This window comes from Mastigoproctus giganteus, chromosome 12 (assembly GCF_048544385.1).
Source record: "Mastigoproctus giganteus isolate SK-2022 chromosome 12, ASM4854438v1, whole genome shotgun sequence".
NCBI classification, from domain to species: Eukaryota; Metazoa; Arthropoda; class Arachnida; order Uropygi; family Thelyphonidae; genus Mastigoproctus; species Mastigoproctus giganteus.
This window is the reverse complement of record NC_143586.1, coordinates 51,920,893-51,944,227: the sequence shown is the minus strand read 5'-3', so window position 1 is coordinate 51,944,227 and position 23,335 is coordinate 51,920,893. Positions and strand designations below refer to the sequence as shown.

The 23,335-nt window shown below is 38.9% G+C and overlaps 1 protein-coding gene across 1 annotated transcript in view; it reads right to left on the bottom strand.

Moving 5' to 3' along the window:
- Window positions 1-22,841, bottom strand: part of LOC150077056 (lutropin-choriogonadotropic hormone receptor-like) — a 94,529-nt gene extending 71,688 nt beyond the window's left edge. Inside the window, exon 1 of the mRNA XM_090385775.1 lies at window positions 22,579-22,841. Coding sequence (XP_090241901.1) covers window positions 22,579-22,838 — 260 coding nt within the window. The 5' untranslated portion in view covers window positions 22,839-22,841. The remainder of the gene's footprint in view (window positions 1-22,578) is intronic.
- Window positions 22,842-23,335: the final 494 nt, after the last annotated feature.

The following is a 23,335-nucleotide window of genomic DNA, read 5'->3' as shown; positions in this document are numbered from 1 at the left end:
GTGGCTGAGTTAATCAGTCTCAGGCGAGGGTGGCATGGTTTTTTGTTCCGGACACTCGAGTTTTTCGTCCAGCAAACAAAAAATTGACCTCAGAACACACGCAATTTGCAGACAATATGCATGGAACAATATGACTTTAGTCGCTGATGTTCCTAAAACTGTACCACAATAATGATAATAACAGTTTTCAGTTTCCTACTTTATTGGATGGAAAACAATGAAAGTATGCGATCTTTTTCCTGAAACCGACTAACTCGGCCACAGTGTTGAACAAGTCCATAAAACTTCATCCCCTTTTTGATGATGACGCAATATGGTCTAAGTCACTGATGCACCTAAAATCGACAACAAAAACTCGTCTGACAGGACCCGAATACCCTTCTAGGCTGTAACTGTGCTGAGCCAGCTTTTAATAAAAAGGAATAAATGGATATTAGTAATAATGATAACATCATGAAAAGGTTAAGACAGGTTATGATTAATATACATGTTATTAAAATACCCTGTATATTAATAATAAAAATAAAATCAGTACTTTTCTTAAATTTTAAGAGTGTATTTTGATATATTCACTTGTATTTTCTGCTATCTTTAAACTTACATTTTTTCAATTAGAACCATTAATCAGAAGAATTAAAAGCCGATTATTGGCATCTGCCATCTACTAAATAAGCTTATATTTGCAGATCGAATATTGACTTGATTCTTACAGACTTGACCTCGCTCTTACAACGCACCCACTCGCTAAAATTACGATGCCACCAATGACTACTAATAGTCTTTAGAATATAAAAAAGTAAAATATAAAGTTAAGTGCATCAAGATATAAAAGAAACAACAAATAATTATTTTATTTATTTATTTCTAAATATTTATCGAATATCACGCAGTCACTGGCAAATCACACAGATGCATAAAAAGAAGTTCATAACAGTTCATCAATCCATAAAATTTAATGCATAAGTGTCCTTACTGTAAGTATTTGAAACAAGCCAAAGTTTGTATGGGGGGGGCATCATCATACATTACCTATTGGGAAATCCCTCATGTCTCAGATTGTGAAAGCCTGTCACTAATACTTGGATTAAGTCACACTTCCCCAAAAGAGAAGTCTGTTGTATCTCATTCTTAGTTAAGTATCACCGTTTTGCTGTGGTTGGCCCCTCATTCGGTGGATAAGTAATTCGCAATGAAGTACACTATAGACAAAACAAACTAAATTGATGCTTCTTTGGGAAAATTATTTGTTAACCTGGTACAATAATCATAATTTTCACTTATTTTTTTCACTAAAGCAAAATTGCTGCTATTATATACATAAATAAGATTCAACGCTTTCTTCCGAAAATGCCAAAAACTATTAATCACAAAGCTTTACTATGGTGATTAATATCAATAGAGATTACTCTTCAAATTGGGCCAACGTAAGAAGTGGAGTCTCCCAAGGATCGGCACTGGGACCACTGCTTTTTCTGATTTTCTTAAATGACATCGTAGAATGGATAGAGTGCGCGATGGTAAAATTTGAAAATGATGTCAAGATCGGGAGTACAGTTAATGATCAGCGCCAAGCAGCTCATCTTCTGGATAACTTAGGTAGAATGGTCAGAAAAGCGCAGCTAGGTTTTAGACAGGTGACAAGAAAATCTCATGGTGTCCTATTGATGATTTATTGCACATTGCCTTGTAGAGATAGGAAGGCTTTAATCCTACGGTATAAGGCAACGGTAAGATGAAGATCGCACCTGAAAGAGAAAACAAGACATCGAGCTTTTTGAAAGGGTTAGAAGATGAGCAACGCGCCTGGTGAAATCGGCGGTTTCCATCTGAAGAAAGACTTCGAATATGTAGGCTGCAGAACTTGTAAACTAGACACCTTAGAGAAGATTTGATTGGGGTGTATAAGGTTCTCAGAGGGGACAGGTAAATGAACGAGGGTGAAATTTTCACTGGTATAAATGATTCCAGAACTATGAACAATTAATTCAAATTACAGGAAAAGAGATTTAAACTGGATTTCAGGAAGTTTTCTTTTGGCCAGCGTTATTTAGTTGATTATTGGAATAAGTTATCTCCATGGGTGGTTGACGCTGATAGCTTGGGGAGATTCAAAGGTTAGCCGAATAGCCACTTACGTGAGGAGGAAATCAAATACAGTAGGTCGTTTATATATTTTTTTCCCTCGCTTGTGCAACAAAAAGTTTTGGGCTTCCTTGCATAATCTAACCAATACTAATATTAACATTCAGTGAATATCTTCTAGTTATTGCTGGAAATGTAAGTGCTCACCTTCTAATAAAAGACTTCCAAATTGTCTTAACTAATTCAAGACTTCTGAAAGACAATTGCCATTTCTATTTTCCAACTTTAAATATTTCGATTTTCTTGCCATCAAACATTGACGTGTAGTATGTGATTTACAATAAATTAATTGTTGATACCATAGAGGTTAGATTTTGTACCTTATTACTCTTACTACTCACGCATTACTTATAATTATGTAAACAAGTTTTTCTTCTGTGTCTACCGATGATTTTTTTTATTTAATTCAATCTGAAATCTGCTGAACATGCCAGAGAATAGATCTGAGCGCCTATTTCACTGTTGCCTCGTTCCTCGGTAAATCGAAATTGTGAGAGTAAATTTAATTAGCTGGAGAACGTTGAAAATGTTACGTTGGTCCACGTCACTAATCTGTAACTTTCCATTAACTCCCTTACCACCCTTCCCAAACAGCAGTTTCTCTAAACATAAATAAGCCTCCTTCTTGGCATTAATATAGATCCTTGCATCTTCTATGTTCAAACAAATTCCATTTTTACAAAATAAATTACGTTTACCAACTGGAGCAGGCCACACTAGGATTATTAAAAGAAAAATTACCCGAAAGCCTTGAAGAGACTCAACAAGGTGTGAATGCAAATAACAGTACAGAGTTTACAAAATTTGATATTCAGCACAGTAGGACCCAGAAACAAAGAACGAAAGTATAGAAATTTACCTTGCAATTTCCACTGTCAATTATCTCTAAAGTCGATTGACTCTGTAGTGCAGTTGAAAATATAATATAATTTATTTTAAACAACTCACTCTATGTTGCACTGGATATAATATGTTTGTAAATTGCGTGTGTTCCGCGGTCGATTTGCTGTTTTCTGAACGAAAAACCCGAGTTTCTGGGTCACTAATAAGTGACCCAGAAGTATGAAGTATGAGAAAATAACCATACTTCATCCCTTCCTCGCTTGACACCAAATAACCAGCCACAGTGTGATAAAGGCCCATAAAAATTCCTTGGGTCATTGACGAAATTCCAACCAAGGTTTTTTCCACCCGGTGTGGGAGGACAGCGATTACACCAACTATGCTACCCAGGAGGGCTTTGAAATGGAAGTTGATTATATGTTCAGAATTACAGTATTTTTTCTTATGATATTACTTCAACGAAACGATTATCGCCTCATTTTTCTTGCACACAAGCATTAATTTCTTTTCATCTACCTGAAACAAATTTGTATATGCAATAATCACTGTGTGATTACAAATTAAACTGGGACTCGGTACAAAGTATTTGTGTTTGAGAAATGAGATATTCGTTTCTTGAGCTAGCTAAAAGGTGCTTCCCTTCACATAGAGAGGCAGCATTAATTTGAATACTGAGTATTCCACCGCCTTCACGATTTGCATAAGTTTTTCATTACTCTACTTGAAATAATAGGCACTTCTTAATTGAGAAGAAGCAGCTATTTTTACCTTTACAATTACAACACCCACAACTCTTTAGCAACGATGAAACTTTTAAAGATCTTTCATCATGAAGTTTATCGTGACGACTTTTCCTGTGCTAAGGAAAAGAAACTCACGCCCTTTTAAGCGTTTTTATGCTTAAAATATTCATTTTATGCAGTCTCTTAAAACCTACCCAACTAGGCTATAAGTTTAACTAGGCTATGTTAACCAAGCATCGAATTGAGGACAAAGTAGCAAAATTTCGGCAAACTATTGCAAGAGATCATCGTTTGAACCTCAGAACGATGGCTGATGAGTTGGAAACGAATAAAGAGAGGATTCGTTAAATTATACATGAAGATTTGGAGAAAAGAAAGGTCTGTGCAAAATATGTGCTGCAAAGTCTCATGGATGAGTAAAAGCAATGAGGAATGTTATCGTGCAAAGACTTCATCCACACTTATCAAGGCCGCCCTAATTTCCTCGACGAATTGTCACTGAAGATGAGCGTTGAGCTTTTCAGTACGATTCAGAGACGAAGTGTCAGAGAATGCAGTGGACTTCAAAATCATTATCAAGGCCCAAAAGTTTTGTTTACAGAAGTCCACGATGAAGACGACGCTGATCATGTTTTTCGACAAATAGGGTGGGATTCACAAGGAATTAGTACCTGAAAGGGAGAAAGTCAATGCTACGTTCTACTTACAGGTGCTTCAAAGATTATTGAAGCACATTTGCCGGGCGAGGTTACGATTTCGAGAAAAAGGCAGCTGGTTCTTGTTGCACGATAATATCCCCTCTCTCTCTTTGCACTTGTTGTGAAGACATTTCTCACGAAAAATGGCCTTTGTATGCAGTTCAACCATCTAGCACCAGCGGACCTCTCCCTCTTTCCCAAGAAGAAAACTGCCCTCAAAGGACAGAGATTTCAGGATGTTAAGGACTTAAAGAAAAACGTAACCGCCTAATTGAACATAATCGCTTTGGACGACTTTAGTAAGTCTTTTCAGAAACTTTTAGATCGAGTAATAAGTGCATTCAATCAGGTGGTGATTATTTTGAATAAAAATAAAACCATTTTGAGCTCCTTCACTTTGTATTCTTTTTATTGCACCAGTCCGGGAACTTTATTGCCACGCCTCGTATTTTATATGAATAGCTGTTTCAGATCAGAACTGCCTCTTCTCGATTTTTCTTTCCAGACATCATAAGTGCTTTCTACTTAGTTCAAATCGATGGATCCGTCTTTATTTTCTGTAAGCGACGGATAATCACCTTATGGATAATAAAAATAATAAAGGATAAATAAAAATAATGACGTATAATAAAAATAATAAATATTACAAAATAGAATAGTTAGTGTACTTTATATTTGGAGTTAACTACTTTAAATCTTTCTACAATTTCTCTTCAGCCATCAAGTTTCATGAAGAGTAATATGTGAACTATCATTACAGATAACACACTGGTGTGCAAAACTTAAGGACCAACACTATTTCTAAAGGTTACAACCACAAAATCTTTACTTAAGGTACTCTTTACTGATGAGAGGAGATTCAGTCTCAGCAGCGATTCTGGATGTCGGTTAATCTGGCAAGAGATTAGCACACGGTATCACCCCGCAAACATCACTGAAAGGGATCGATATGGCGATTGAGGTGTTATCTTGGATGGACGTACACAACTCCAGATACTGGAAGGCGGTACTGTAACCGGTGCACGCTACTGTACTAAGGTAATCCTTCCCCATGTGCCTCTGTTCCGAGGTCGGAACAGACCCGAGTTCGTGTTTATGGATGATAACGACACACCCCATCGCACTGCAGCTGTTGATATGCTTTTCGAAAGTGAAGACATTGTTCGTATGGATTGGCCTGCCCGTTTCCTCCCCCCCCCTCCGATCTAAATCACATTGAACACAATGGGACGCTCTGGTGAGAAGCCTAGCGGCACGTCCACACCCACCAGAAAATGATCACCGGCTTAAGATGGCGCTGACAGAGGAATGGACGATGTTACCGCAAGAATTTATCAACAACATTGTTCTGAGTATGGACAGGCGGTGCACAGCCTGCATCGACATTAGGGGTGGCCATATCTCTTACTGAGGACCACCTCTTCCCTTTGTTCCATCTTTGGCTGTGATGTATCAGCAGAGCTCGTCGAAACTGAAGACCAAATGTTGCGCCACTGCAACAGAAATTCTCAGCTCCCACGGAAGTACAATATCAGCTGTGACTGTACCAAATCGTCTTTGCCAATAAGAGCTTCACACTCGCCAACAAATAGTGTGCGTTCAATGGTCGCGCGTCCCATCAGAACTCTCAAGAGAGCATCAGACTATCAAATCCTGTTTATTAATGGGTCCATGTCCAATATCAGATTGGTGGTCTGGAATGATAGTCAGAATGAGGCGTCAACCTCAGCTGTTGGCTGATTTTCAGTGGACCGAAAATTAGCCTACTCGATTCTTGTAATAGTATAAAGGAAATATGGTAAGACGGCTTTTTTTTTTTTTTTTTCATCAATCAAAATAAAAAATTATAAAAATAGAATCAACAGAATATTCATACAGTTCCCATTCCCACGAGGTTACTCTCAAGTTCCGTTTTGCATTTAATCAGAATCACTGCTTAAACCACATTGGGAGGCAACTTATTCCAGTGTTGAAACCAGTTGCCCATAGATGAACTTCACGAGATCCAATATCGGTTTTTCCTTGAGATTTTATATTTTTGCCCCTGGTTCTTATTTCACCGAACAGGAATTCCTCATTCATTTTAGTCAATGCACTGCATTCAGAAGCACCTTATATACCTCAGACAGATTTCTTCTTAGATTTCTAGTGGTAAAACTAAGCAGCCCACACCTTTTAATCCATTCTTTATATCTGAATCGATTTGCATTCATCACAAAACTGGTTGCCTTTCTCGAATTCTCACCAGACGGTCTATGTTTTTTTTTGCGTGTGACCTGCAGACCTAAAAGCAACATTTCAAATACTGTTTAAACATCGTCTTGTACAGAAAAATAATGACATCTTCTCGCTATTCGCAAAGATCATGTAAATCATGAACAGAAAAATATATGTTTTCGTAGCCGCCTGTTTACATTTCGGGGAAAATTTCATGTCAGCTTTAATCGTAACACCCAAGTCTTTTTCGTCTTAACCCGCTCTTAGCTTCTCTCCCTCCCCCGTCTTATACTAGATTCCAGGATTTCTGTTACCCAAAAGCATAAACTTACTTTTAGAAGCACTAACCTTTAGTTGCCACTTATCAGACCACATATGCAAGCGATCCAAGTTGACTCATGCCCTGGCTCGAATTTTTAACGACCCGCCACGTCTTCAAATCATCAGAAAACTTTGAAGGCTTAGATCAGCTTTCGTTGGATACCCTTGTCAATCTCATTTATAAAATTGGAAATAGGAGGGAACCCAACACTGAACCCTTTGGAATGTTTACCCTGAAAATTGGTCGTTCATTACAACCTTCTGTCTCTTATTTCAGTCGACCTGTAATCCAGAGCAAGATCTCACAAGTAACTCCAACTTCTTTCAGTTCATATAACAGCCTTCCATTCAACTGTCCTGCATTCAACTGATTAATGACTACATCACAGTAATTTACTAGACTGGTCAGGAATGACCTCCCCTTAAAGAACCTATGCTGGAATCTAATAATAATGATATTGAAGATTCCATTTATCTCCAGATGGTTCTGAATGGCATTCTTAACCACAGACTCCATGATCTACCCTACCAGAGAAGTCAACTCCTTGGCCTATCGTTACCTATTTCCTTTTTGGCACCGCCTTCGTGGATGGGAGAAATATTAGCACTCCTTCAGTCTAAGTGAATCTTCTTAGAGTTTAATGACGCTCTCATTAACATTCTCAACTGCCTGATAGACTCACATGCATCCAACTTAATTATAAATGTGTATATGCCATCCTTCCATGGAGTCTTGCCCTCCTTTTATCTTCAGTACTTTTTCAAACAAACGCCTCTCTGAGATCATTATATCACTTATTTTACAACGGTGTAACTCCTAAAAATTCTTCTAATTTTGAGTTTGCTCTCGACTGTAACTATCGTTGAGAAGTATCTGTTCAATCCATTTGTCGTTTCTGCTGGGCTCTCTATGGACTTTCTACTGCGTCTAATTAATGGAACTGCAATAGACAGTGCTTAAAAAACTCTTTGATTTTGTTTCCGTTTTTAATTCACGCGTGACATGATCTCCCTTTCTCTGTCCTTAGCTCTCTTTGCTAGTGCCTTCTCGTAATCAGCTTTTCCTCGTCCTATCCTACCTGTTTTACATATTCTGAAGTCGTCCATAATTAGACAATCGTACTTGTTAGTAATTTAAGTCTGAAGAGTTGTTGTAGTATGGTTTTAGGAGCATCAGCGACTAAAGCCATATTGCTCTGAGTCTGTAAACTAAACCATGCACCATCACCTGAGACCGACTAAGTCGGTCACGTTGTGAAAAAGGCCCATAGAAATTCCTCACGTCATTGACGGGAATCCGAACCCTTATACTACTCTTGTCAACCATTATACACTTCACCAGGGCATAAATATACGTTATATTTTACGAAATATCTGTTTCTGTCTTCTACTATTATTCTAGTGATCAACACGTTTGCCAATCAGTTATTCAATTTCCATAATAACTACAATTACTTCAAAGCTGGGCTGAAACTACCAGACCAATAAGACTTTTACGGTGTGTTTGTGAAAGGAAGAGTATGATGGTCAAAAATAAATCAACAGACTCTTCCAGATAAAATATGTTATCTGTTCTGAGAAGAGTAAAGCGGGAGAGTTACCCATAGAAACTAATCAGTGCTGCCCTCTGACCGTGTGTCCACACAGTCTTTCTAAACAAAACAGAGTCCTGTAAACGGAACAAGTACTTAGCGTTGCGCTGCCCACTAATCTCTAATCACACCGGCCCAACTGTTTCAACACTCGAATGGACTGCAAACAGACATCCGATTCGGGATGGATCTTGGAACATCTGCGGCTCGTGTAAACAGCTGTTGAAGCTCCCTCTTCCCTGTTCCTCCACAGCTACAGGTTCCAAACCAGAAGAATAACAAAGGATTATTATAGAACCGTAAAACAACATGGCTACAACGTAGTGAACTGTAAAGGTTCTTGGTGTTGAGTGTGAGGAATAATAAAGTATGGAAGTTTAATATTTAATCAATTTACATCCGCGATAGCTTTTTGAAGTTTTTATTATTCCTCTGTAAATCCCTCTCTCTTACAGTTCACCTGTGACAATATTAAAAAAAGGATTTTTTAAGATGGAGCAAGGTCCCTTGTAATGTGAGGCCCTAAGTTGTAGCTTGGTTAGCTTATATGTAAATCCGGCCCTGTCTATCAGCTTCGGACATATTTTCTGAAATCGTATTTGATATCACTTAAACGTTCAGATGGGGTTGTCGCAGGAATTGAAGCACGTACAATGCGCAAACATGCTCTTTGAGTTTTGATTGGTCAACCTGTTACACTGCGAACAGCATCTTAATCAGCGTTTGTCAAACAAAAGTAACTATCCCCAGGGGGTGATTAAACACAGGGGGAGTGATATATGCAGAACGAATGAGAAAAACATTATTCTTTTAGGATTAACAATTCTGTTGTATTTAATTTTGTCATTCCTGGATATCATCGATTATTTTAAAAACGGGAAAATATTTTAAAGAGAAAAAATGTATTAAAAATAGGAAAAAACAGGACAATATATTTATAAATAGGAAACAACAGAAATATTTAAAACAGGAAAATGTATTAAAAACAGGAAAAAGCAGGAAATATATTTAAAAAGAGGAAGCAACAGAAATATGTTGTTTCAAACAGAAATTGAACAGGAAAAAATAGGAAAACGTATTTAAAAAGAGGAAAAAACAGGAAAATATATTTAAAAAGAGGAAATAGAAATATTTAAAACAGGAAAACGGGAAAATGTATTAAAAAGAGGAAAAACAGGAAAATATATTTAAAAAGAGGAAATAGAATTATTTAAAACAGGAAAACGGGAAAATGTATTAAAAAGAGGAAAAAACAGGAAAATATATTTAAAAAGAGGAAATAGAATTATTTAAAACAGGAAAACGGGAAAATGTATTAAAAAGAGGAAAAAACAAGAAAATATATTTAAAAAGAGGTAACAACCGAAATATTTTAAACAGGAAAAACAGGAAGATGTATTAAACAAGAAGAAAAAGCAGGAAATATATATTTAAAAAGAGGAAACAGAAATATTTAAAACAGGGAAACCGAAAAATGTATTAAAAAGAGGAAAAAAACAGGAAAAGATATTTAAAAAGAGGAAACAACAGGAAATATATTTAAAAAGGGGAAACAACAGAAATATGTTGTTTCAAACAGAAAATAAACAGGGAAAATAGGAAAATGTATTTAAAAAGAGGAAACAGAAATATTTAAAACAGGAAATGTATTAAAAAAGAGTTAAAAACAGGATATTATATTTAAAAAGAGGAAACAACAGAAATATTTAAAACAGGAATAACAGAAAATCATATAAATAGGTACATTTGCTAAAAATTGGAGACAAAAGGATATAGTTGCTATGAGATGGATGAGAGTTTGCAAATACCAGAATCTTTGCTATCTTTTTATTGTATTTTTCCCGAAACGTTTTATAAAACACAAAAAAATGTATATTCATAGAATAATCATGCTTCTAACAGCACTTTCTGGATTAATAGCGCTAAACAGATCGCTTATACCAGAAGAGATCTTTCTTACATCTCGTAAGAAACTCCAAATACGCAACTCATATTTGGACTGTTGTATCCTATAAAATGCATAAAGGTTATTGTTGATATAACTAAAGCCAACATGAACGGACGTAACCTTAAATGTAATTTAAGGTTAATCTAATTTTAATGGTCTGAAGAATATGATTTTACTTTGCAGTTAGTGAAAGTATCTGATAGATAATTAGGCTGCTCTATTGAACACCCCTTTTTATATTTCCTTCATTATTTTTTACAGGGAACTAAATTCTCTTGAAGAGAAGTTGCCGCGATCGATGGAGTTAACAGACTTCCAGCGCAGAATGATCATAGGGTGTCACATAAGTAATCGGAATGTACATCCCATTTCAACGGCACTGAGGATTTTTAGGTCGACGATTGGTGATTTGGCGGCAAATGGAAGGTTATGGTGCCGAAGTCGTCACGAGACCGGAAAACCTTCGAAGCTGAAGGAATGTGACAGACCAGCCTGCAAATAATCGTCTACTCGGAACCCTGATTGACCTTGTTAAAACACACACAGGCCCTCAGTGGGATGATTCGAAGTGGGATGAGGTCAACACTGTTACTACTACAGTGCGCAGGATGCTGCATGATATGGACTACCACGGTCTTGCGGCTAACCGCGCACCCTAATCACCTCGACTGACAGACGTCTGATGATGGTGACTGGGTGTGGTGGATGCCAGGAGAAAGCAACCACCGAGAGCAAAGGCTGCCATAAAGGCTAAAGGTTTCAGCTTACGTTGTTAGTTTTACTTTAAGGGCAACCGGTTTGCACTTGTCCGGATACTCATGGTAGGACAGTGTATATGAAGTTATTACAAAGGAAATGGCTTTGAAATATCTGTTGCCGATAATTTATGTTTTAGGGTATAAACTTGTGAATACCGCAGTTGGCAGTTTAACAAGTTATCTTAACTTCTCATTGAGTTGTACGTAAGAATTCAATATTGCGACTACTGACAACTTTCGTATAAAAAAAAAAAACAGGAAAAAAAAAAGATGTTCTCAATAACATTTCTCTGCCAGTGGGAATGATGCAGGTACAGCAGGTAAAGAATAGATATGGATTTTATCGATTTTCTTACAATGCAATCGGAGAATTTATGGGAGTATACGGACCGTCATTTGGAGGAAAATCCCAGCGGCCCCGCAAGGTTCAGAGAGACGAAACCTCAAACAAACAAAAATGTGATTTCTCTTTTATATGAAATATTTATTTCTTTGTGAAAATCAAAAAAGAGAGAAATCAGTCTTGTTCGTGGGTGGAACTTATTTGATCTTTAGGAGAAACGTAGTCAGTGAGAGGTACCCGGAGTTTAGAAAGAAATACGACTGACTTTTGATAAGCGTCTCGGTCTTTGGATTTCTCATTCAACATATACACAAATGCTTGCAATTTACAAAAATTTGTAAACTTCCAAACTCCTTTTAGCTGCAAATTCCTCCGAACTATAAACATTTTATTTAAAAGAATTCCGGATAAAAGCTGTCGAAGCAATATGGACATATCTAATGAAAACAGTGTCATCTGATTGGCCAATATCAATCGCAAAGTAAACTTGAAAACCTCTCCACTATGTGAATAAAAGTAAGCGGTTAGAAGACCCTCCAGGCCAACCCTGTGGCTGTACCCATGTTGTCTCCTAACCACTTAATTAAATTTACCCTAGGGTGTAAAGCCCATTGGATGTCATCACCCTCTTCCGCCTGGTGGACAATGCCCGGGTTCGAATCCTTTCTTATAAGCTTTTTTTTTTCCACAAGGGGCTAAGTTAGTCATTCTTGGGCGAGGGTTGCATTGCATGTCTTCGACTATTACTCTTCCTGTGTAGGAATGGACTGGTCTGTGACACTAGTGAAGCCCAAAGTCGGGAACGAATGATATAAGATTGTAGTTCGCACATGTGGCGATCAGGTTTTGAGTTTTTGAGTGTCTGTGAGGAAGAATGGGTTGGAGTCGAGATCTTTCCCAATTCGAGTTTGAATGATTGTTGAGGAAAGACGCGCAGGTGCCAATATTTCGAAAACAGCCAACATGGCTAAGTGCTCCCGTTCTGTAGTGTCGCGAGCCTACCATGACTGGCTCAAAGCGGTCGAACATCCATCCAAAGATCACACGCAGTACAGCCACGTGTGGGCTACGCCCACGTTCAGCGTCGTGTGTCTCGTCTCGTAACACAGCAGCGACGCACTACAGTGGTCCAACTGAACCCCCAGTACAATGTAGCAACAGTCAGACTAATATCCACATGGACTATGCGTCGGACATTAGCTTCTATAGGCTATGGCTGTCGACGGCAGTCACGGGCCCCATGCTCACTGCGAGACACAGGAAACTGTTCCTGGCATGAGTACATCAGCACCAACTCTAGACGACAGACATCTGGAAATCTATGTCTGATGAATCCCGTTTTCAACTGTATCCGTATTTGGGAAAAGCAACATGAGGCCATGGCATCTGGATGCAAGGTTGGTGTTCAGCAGGCTGGAGCCAGTGATGCTATGGTTTGGGGACTGTTTTTGTGGCATGCCGTGGCTCCTCTGATCACCGTTAATGAACGGCTCGGTGGGAACGCCCACTTTTCTATCGTAGCTAACCAAGTACACTCCTCCAGAATGACAATGGATCAAGACAACGCGCCATGGCAGAAGGCCTAGCAGGTTGATAACTGGTTTCAGGAACGTGACAATGAATTTTCCTTCTTCCGATGCCCACACAACTCATCTGATCTCAACTCAACTTAGCACGTTTTGGATCTACTGGAAAAGAACATTCGATGCTGCTACCATCCACCTGAAAATGTGGGGATATTACTGGACATATTGGGCAATGCACGGGTAGCGCATCCATAGGACACTTAGCAACACCTTGTGGAGTCCATGCCAACACGTCTATGGGCTCTATTATCGACAAAAGGTGGCCCCACGAGGTATTAGATAGGAGTTGCTAATGCAGCAACTCCTATCTAATACCTCGTTCATGTAATTTTTGCAAACAGTATGACATACACTGCATTAAATTATTTCTCTATTTTTTTTAAATTTCATATTTGAATTTGATAAAAAAAACAATTATCACGTCATTGTCTCTCTCACGGTTTCGGACGTAGACCCCAATGCCTGTGCTCAAGTCCTTTCGTTCGATACTCATCCATCCAGGAATATATTTCTTTTTTTGGACATTTCTCTAAAATGACATTCTTGTTTTAGGTATCCATGGCAAAGATCAATGATAACAGATCTTGCTATACTTTCCATTGTCGATCTTGCCATATTTCATATAAAGTTTCTCTTTTATCATCCAACGAAGCAATATTTGAGTGTCTTTAAAATTGTTTTCTCTCTCTCTCTCTCTCTCTCTCTCTCTCTCTCTCTCTCTCTCTCTCTCTCTCTCTCTCTTGCCTTAAAGTTTATGCCACAGCTGGATATTTATCATTTTTAACAGAGAAATGAAAATCTTTAAGATCAGTTGAAGAGCTCTCCATGGTTGCTTTTTATTTAATCAAAGGACCGTTGAAGAATCTGCAATAGCCATTATTAGATGATATCTTAAGATACAACAACAATAACAACAAAAAATATCTTCATTTTCTCCATATTTCTTCTCCATTAGATGCTTATGAATATTTGCACATTCTGGCCTGGCTATTTTGCGATTTTCATGGCTGAACGAACAGCCAATATTAGTCGAACTTAATACAACGCCATCTGTAGGAATTAAAATTTTCTTTTTATAACAGAAGTCATAAAAAGAAAAAGAATTTTAAAATAAAAAGAATTTTTCATTACTTCGATTTTTTGTGTTTGTTTACGTAACGATTTATTAAATAAAAGAAATTAAAGCTTGCATTTTCAACTGGTCTTGTTTTCTGATCAAAACATACACTCCTACTCCTACTGTCCGACAACGCACATAAAGACAGGGAGACTCACTCTACGTGATCAGAGGGTACTCGAAAGGGTAGTATGACAATGTTGTCAGACATACCTGTAATGTAAATGGGAGAGCGGCGGCGCATAAGCCAAAAGTCACTAACCGCAATCAGCGATCTGTTTGCACGAGGATTGGAGGGCTATACCCGCAGAATTCTATCGTTTGTTTGTAGAAAGCCTACCCAGGATGGCAGAGTGTGTCATAGTGGAAAAAATAAAATTCACTTTTTTGTGGAGTACACATTCTCAAAGGAAAAACAACGATCGATGGACAGTATCTTCAGATTTTTGTAATGTTCTCGATACTGACTGGCACATCAGAAAATGTGTGTCACTTTAAAATATTCTTCTCACTGCGCGAACTGCTGTTAGTGCAAGATAGCTTGGTTGTATAAATTAGAAAATATGCCTCAGTGTTTCAGCAGCCTGCAAACAGCGCATTTGTCAGATCGAATTTGACGATCTCCGATGGATACAGAAAGTATGATGTCATCTGGGACATCGGTCGTGTGTGGGAGAGCACAGATGGAGTGAAAAAGACAGAGGAGCAGAATAATAAATAAATAGAAAGAGAGCTGTTACCGCGATCAGAATGCAGGAACAAACGGTCGATTTTTAAGACATTTGGTTTATCTTTTATGGGAGGTGGTGAGAGCGTGCAATTAGGCTTAAAGAAGTGTCGGTTATTAAGTTTAGTCGAATGTTTTTAGATGGAAAAGAAAGTCAAAAATTTAGATGATGTAATACACGACCAGAGCAGTCATATTGATAGATAAAAGTCCAGAGGGAAAATTGTAATTAAGTTGAGGAACGCGTTTATCATTTGCGCACACAAAAAAAAAAGGAATCGAACTATAAAAAATCTTCTACAGAACACTTTGTGGATAACTTAAATCACACGGGGACATTCGTCTAATGTTTGGATCCGAATTTAATTTTCTCATTCAAGTCGAAGTTAATTTGATAAACTAGGAAGAATGAGGGGGGGAGAATATAAAAACGTACGGGGACACTTAGCTGTCTTCGTTAGTGTGGCGTCAAAGGCTGCTCCTCGGGGAATACGAATCCGTCCTAAAGATCGCACGAGTCTTAGTGACTCTCCTCATTTTCGGTACTGCAGAAATTTTATTTCTTTTGAAGCTGAAGACCTGAAAAAAGAAGCTGTCCATTACGTCATTTCCAGTATTTAAATTTTATAAAGGAAAATTGATATTTAGGTTTTTAATGTTCGTGTGGACCAACAACAGTCGCGTTGGTGTGTCCATGGGTTTCCTTCTTCTTCTTGAATAAAAGACAACGTACCAAACTACAACGAATACTGGTATATGTTGTCAATATTTGTTGGATATATTGTCAATAATTTGCCAAATACGTTGTCAATATTGTGAATATATCTTGTCAATATTCGTCAGATATGTTGTCAATATGTTGTCAGTATACCCGTTAGTTAGATAGATACGATGACAGTTGCGCGACGTGGTGGAGAAGAAGTGATCAGCTGTCTGATACGTTGGAGGTCGCAAATTACATCATATCAGATCTTATTACCCACCAAACAGAAGCAGTCTATTTAGTTTTTGGGTGCAAAAAGCTGTCAGCCGGCAGAGACACAACTTGAGGTGGTTTTTGTTGGGTTTTAGGAGCATCAGCGACAAAGGCCATATTGCTCCGTGTATGCTGTCTGTAAATTGCGTGTGTTCTGAGATCGATTTTCTGTTTGCTGGACGAAAAACCCGAGTTTCCGGGAGGGAAAACCATGCTACCCTCGCCTGAGACCGACTAACTCAGCCACATGGTGAAAAATGCCCATAAAGATTCCTCCCGTCATCGACTGGACTCAAACTCAAGTTTTTCCACTTGGTGTGACAAGGACGGTGATCCTTCATTAGGTGAACATGAAAGTATCCTAGAATGGGTTTCTATTGAAAGAACCTTGTTGATCTATTTACTGCCATTGCAATCTCAGTTACTCATATCCATGAAAAATCAGAGCACGTTGGTTTCGCTATTTGTCTCTGATGAAGATGAGCGTGAATACGAAGTAGAACAGCATTTTTCGCCATGATCGATATAACGCAACTCATCATTAAAAAAAATCTGCGATTCACAGTTTAAGTATATTTATGGACACAAACAGAATTTAATTATTCAACTTCGACATCCATTTTACAAATAAGAGGATAAATAGATGTCTGCATTGAGAACAGCGGGCAGCTCCCAACTGTTGAATAACATCGAATAAAGAATTAATGACGCACGTAAGAACTGTTTGGTTTTATTACCGAAATTGTCCAATGAATATTGAGTGTGGTAAACACGCATCAAATAGGTTTGGAAATTTCAATAACCTTGATGATGTTGAAGTACAGAAACCAGAAGAACAAAGAGAAACAAAGTGGCCGAATAACAGTTAGCTAGACAGACTCGTGCAAAAGAAAAGGAGAATAAATATTATGACTGGAACAACCAGACTTGAACAACGTGGTAATAGACTGAAAGAAGAATGGAATACGAAAAAAAAGCAGATACATCTTAAAACGCGCACGATCTGCCAACGGAAAATGGTACCCCCCGCTGCTTTAATACATGTAAACAGGACACAGGGGGTTTTGCCGGCCGACTGTGTCCATGAATCATTGGACTCATCATCATTAGTTTTGTCCCAGACGGCCATCAACACATGCGGAGCAACAGGAAGGGTGATTACATCCGAAAGGCTCTTGGAGGAAAAAAAGTTTACGGTAGCTAAGGAATCGCAATGGCAGATATCGCCGCAAGTAGTCATTTGAACAGTGAACGCACAACAGGGCCGGCGAAACACAATTGCTTACTCTGACACGCAGCTTTTATTACGTTGTTTTGGCACGCGCGTCTTCTTAATAGATCCGAGATGCTGGTTCGCAGCGTAGCAACTGTGCAGTAAGAACTCTGAAAGAAGCTCGCTCTTTTCTCTTTGGCAATGTGGGAAAAAACAATGGATATTGTAAGCCACACATCGAAAAACTTTTCCAAATTTCCTTACAGATAACATGCACGACCAATGATGTTCATTTGCTTCTGAAGTACAATCGTGAAATTTCCATACTTTTTCATCGAAGCAGAAGAATCTTCGACGATTTCTTTGCCTCTTTCAGATACGAGTCGCCACTCTGGAAACAAGATGTTCCTGTGGAAAACAACCTTATTAGATAAAACGACATTACTACTAACCAAAAGTTGATGCGACGCCATCTGTAAGACGGACACGTTTGCCAGTATCCATGGTAACTGATTTTCGATTTTTAGTATTCTGGATAAAATAGGGAATCTTTTCACGCACTCGTATAACGCGTGATTGGTGTTATATATACGTACGTACTCGAATGTTCCAGGCAGAGCAGCTTCTCCGAATTTTGTAATTTTATTAATAAGTCGAGCGCAAATTCCAAATGTCCGAAATTGGGTCTCTCGTATTAAAGTGAGTTTGTTTGTTCAAAGCTTCAAAGTTCCCCTTTTAGTGGTGGGATAAATTTTTACGCTCTTGTGAGAAGAAATGAGGACTTCTTCTCCTCCTCCTCCTCGCTTTTCAGTTCTCTCCTTTGAGGTTCTGTTGCAAACTGCGTAAGATGTGTTATTTGCTTTTCGAAGGCAAGTCAAGAGACATAAAGAAAATTCTGAAGGATATGTTGTCGTTGTTGTTGTCATCGGGTTTTTGGGCTCATCAGAACTTACGCGCCGTATATGTTATATCTGTAAATTTGTGTTCTGTGGTCAATTTGCTGTTTTCTGGATGAAAAACCAGAGTTTTCAGGGTGGAGGAAACATGCTACCATCTCCTGAGACTGACTAACTCAGCCATATTACATAAGAGGCCCATAAAAATTATTCGCATCATTCAGGGGAGTGGAACTCAGGTTTTTTTTACATGGGTTGGACGGCGTTGGTTGCTACCTTTTCCTGGTATTGTCATATGCATCTACGTCTTAGGATATTTTCTCTTGATCGTTTGGTTTTTTATTGTTGTTGTTGTTAACTGGACATGTTAACGCCCAGTTAACAGTTTCGAATGGAATGATTTTAAGTTCACTGAGCAGAGGGAACAAGCAAGAGCGTTTTTCTTGGTCTTGGGCAGGACACATAGCGCGAAGACAAGATGGCAGACGGACTAAGAAAATAACTGAATGGTATAGAGGTAGCTAGAAGAAACCTGGAAGACAACGACGGAGATGGACAGATGAAATTCATGGGTTTGCGGGCCGCAAATGGATGGCCATTGCACAAAACAGAAAGAACTGAAAAGTTGCTGGAGAGACCTTCATCCTGCAGTGGATTGAAAATGGCTGACGATGATGATGAGCAGAGGGAAATTATTGTCTCGGACAAAGTTCCTATAAACTGGAGGTGCTCGCATTTTCAGATCATGGTGCGAATGGTTAAGTGGGGACTGTAGGCCCATGAATTTGACTTCTGGGCCAAGGAAATTATGTAGTCTGTAGCGAAGAATCATCTGGTTTTGAATGAAATTATAATGAAATCACAAAGTGACTTTATTAAGGGGAGATCATGTGTAATCAAACTGATAAGCGACTGTGGTTGTTTCAAAAGAACTGGATCCATAGAATAACGCTGGTCGCGTTTATTTAGACTTTATCCATGCGTTTAAGAGTCTTCGTGACCATCTTTTGTATAAATTGGAGCAGTATGGCATTGAAACTGTGAGTGTATCATAAAGGTATTATAATTACCGTAAATTTATTACAATATTTCTAACTCATTACAAAGTAACTGAAGTGAAAAAGAAGCACTTGAAAACAGGAGCCCTTCGAGAATAAGAAGACCAATATTTACCAATATTTTCAGTTGGAATTGAATCAATTGTCTCATCTAAGTAAAATTCCTGTTTATTACTTCGTGAAATAGACAAATCGACTCTCAGAACACAGAATTTAGACTCCTTATTCTCAAGCAAAGTGGACTTTTGGAGATGTCCTTACAATACCTATATTTAGGAAATTCTTTTCCAGACTAAGCCTTAGACGTCTTCATCGCCCCTTTCATTGCGAATAGCAATTATCGATTCGCCATTTTAATGAAGTCTCGTAAGAAAAGCATCATTAGGAGTCCATTCCCAAAGCCAATACGCAAATGAATTTGAGCGTGGCAATGAGGTTGGTGGTCAATAGATCGATACAGCCACAGTTGGTAGACTTCTCTTTGGCTTATAAAGCCATTCTCGTTAGGAAAAACTTGCAGAATTCGATCTTAAGCTAGATCGAATTCTCAGCTTAATGTAGCTGTGGTGTGAAGGATTTGAAAGAAGTTGAGCCCTCACAAGAGGAAAGTTCCGTAAAAGGAAAATAACCACTTAATGAAAGGCATTACTTATTCTTTATCCCAGTGTTTATCAACTTCTTCTTGTAGTGACACAAGGAGTCGATATCACTCACCTTAAAGACACGCTTAAGGCCGATATCCATTACAGACACTAATGAATTCTTGTTGCTATATAAAGGTCATTTTTAATAAGAGGTATCCCCGCCGTTTTAAGGTTTGGTTGTTTAAGTTAATTTAAATAGAGTAATGTCCTTCTATCTGTCTATCTTGTTAACTTCTCTGACCTTATGCGGTAGGCCCGGAGTACAAACAGAAAATTTATTTATTTATTTGCAAATGATTTTCTTTTTTCCACTTGTTCTTTGGTGTTCGTGATAAATATTATGTGCCATCCATGTCCATAAAAACCTTTGGAGAAATGTGATAACCCTTCTCTTGGAATGACTCGTATAATATTACAATAAATCTGAGACTTAAATCACTTTTCCCTCGTGAAATTTGCAGTCCATAAATTATTGGGAATCTCTGAAATTTCGCATGCGATCAGTCATATGGGTCATTGATAAACTTGATTAATATCTAACCACTAGGTCGGATTTGACAGCGGAGATTTATCACAAGGCACAAAAGGTGCCTGCCAAGGCCACCCCCCCCCAACATGATTCATAGTCAACGTCTAAAAATGCTAATTTACATAACTTGGTAAGACACTGATGAACAAAAGTAAGGCACTGTTGATAAAAAATATATATAATAGTCAGTATCTCTCAATTTGCAAAATTATTTATAGAAATAAATGAAATTTTGTAGCGGTCCGTTAACCTAATGATGGTTCCCGAATCTTCCCCCCTCCCCTTTGTCTCTTCCTCTCTCCACATGAGGATATCTCTAGCGAAAAAGAGAAGAGGAGGATCCTAAAACTTATCCATAAATCCTTAAGCCCTTCGTCAGCTTTTTTGGATGCTCTCCCTCCCTCCCATATAGGAAAACTGATGGAGCACAATCTTCAGAGTGAGGACAGTTTCCCAATGGAGAGATCTCCCCCTCTCCGGCACCTACATACCCGAATCCCACTGAGCAGGACATGGACATGTGTTATGTCTTATGTCAGGCAGCCCTTAAGCGTTAGTTCAGCTCCTCCTTGTTCTTCTGTGATGATATATAGAACTCGGTACAATGGCCAATAATCAGTGCAGTGCTGTTTGTGCATCGTGTATGTGTTGTTGAGTTGCTTCTACACAACACACACGTTGAGCCTGTATAGCATATAAGGTAGCTGTTCTGGATGACTCGAGCTTTTGTTGATCGAGGCATCCCTAGATTAAAAACGTCGCCTTCTCAGCATCCTCGAAGAACGATTTTCATTACTTTGGACAAAGTACAGTATTTCGCAAGCTCCTGGAATCCTTTTAAGAAGATCGCTCGCGATAATCACTGCTCTTCGGAGGGGGGAGGCAATTTCAAGTTGTCACACTTCCCATGTTACAAATCTCGGTTGGAAGAGTGGACTACATTACCACCAGGACAGCGTATGTCATCAGATGACCAGTCTGACCTTTGTTTTGCTAAAAGTGGGATCGCTGACACTGCTTGCTATTTGCTCAGTGTGAGCTTTCCTGCTGACCTTGCGGCTCTCTAGGGTTGAGATCTCAAGAGGATGCCTCTCATTCTCTTCCCCTCATTTGTGCTATTCTCTGCCCACTCTTAAACTTTCTCTCCGCTCAATGCTGACCCCTGACCTTCCAGTAGTGGGATTTACTAATGTTTGTGAGTTAACACCTTACTCCTTCGTATCTGTCTTTCCTTAACATGATAGTGTTGGCTGAAAGTGCCTCTAGAAAGAGTACTTATCATTGGCTTGCCTTAAAACTATAGGGCGACGGAACGCAGAATAAATAGTACGATTAGAAACAGAGTGGATGGTCCGCCTCCTCGTGGCAGGGACGGGAACCAACCAGCAGCTCTCGTAGTGACTGCTGGCTGGTCCCATCTTATCTTGATGGGACTTACCTTCTGGTTGTGGGTTTCTTCCTGATTTGACCTTTCTGAACATCGCCTTCTCAGATGAGGGATTTCTGGTACGGCCAAGTCGGCCCTTGACAGTATTTATGAATATTTCTTGTTGTTTTTTACTTGTTTTCACACATCGAGTTTCTTTATCCAGTCAGGGTAACGTCAACTTAAATGGCTCACATAACAGTCCTACGTACTACACACAGAAAAATTAAAATTTTCCCGAATTTTCAGAGAATGGTCTTCTGGGGATGCATTGAAGAGTATTGACAAAATTCAATTGGCAGAGATTAACAGACGAAAGTTAAATCTCTTAAGAAAAGATGTTAGTACAAAAACCGTAAAAATATGGATAAATTACATCAACACAAATTTCTCCTTAAATAAATCAACTCGCTGTTGTTCAAGATATTTTTGTTTACAATTGGGATCCAAAGAACGAAAAGATGTACAACCGGGTTTTAAAAGATTAATTAAATTTGAGAGAAAACAGAAAGCCAAACAAAGGCAAGTTGAAGAAGAACAAAAAAGTGCTTAAATGAAAACACTGGGACATATACAAAGCAAAACACAGGATGCAAAGCTCAATCCAAGCATTGATTAAGGCCGAATCCAAGTCATTCTAATGAGCTATTAGAAATGATTAAAGTATCCATGACAACGGATTGTTCAAGAGGCATTGGAAGGGTGCTTAACGCGGACGTGCGCGTTTATTTAAAGCCGAATATCGGAAGAAGAAGAAAAGGAGAACTCAAGGACAGCTTAATTGGAACTAAAGGTACTCACAGACGGTCCAATCCTTGAGTTAGATTTTTCGGCACATCGAGCAAGCTCTCTCCAGAGCAGCGGCATATAAGTTCCGAGTCATGTGTCGAATTGCGGCATACACATCCCACGTCTTCCTCTTCGTCTTTGAGGTATCCTCCGTCCAGGGCACTTACAAACACGTCGGAATCTTTGGGATGGTTTACGATGTGACTGGCGTCCGCCGTGAACTTCAAGATGCAAGTTGAGACAAAAACTGCCGACAGTACGAACGAGGTCATGATGAACGTCAATTTGGCGACGATCCGTACAGCACGCCGCTTAACTTTGTATACACACCTTTCCTTCGGAACACGGTAGCCTCACGAGGCGCGTGCTTCAAGGCGACACACCAGTTCGGTGGCGCGAGTGGCTGGTGGACAATGTTTCTCGCGCCTTGTTCCGAACGCTGCGAGTAGCGAACTGAACCAACTTGGATTGCGCAGTTCACGGCCAACATCTTTATGTATCATTCGCCCGTAGACCCGTGTCGCGTGCCGTGAAGAAAGGGGGGATGTTTACGCGCTAGAACCACTTTCTGCCGCCCACTGTTCTTTCCCTCGTGCACATTTTAAGCGAATTATTCGGTGGATAACAGCGTCGAACTTCTTGGGGATCGTCTGAACACGCATGCGCGTTTTTAGTTGTATAAAAGCAGTAAAAATCTTCAACGCGAGAGGTACTAGAACGACTCAGACATCTCAGCCTAAGATTGCGTTCCTTTTCTGAAGAAATTGTC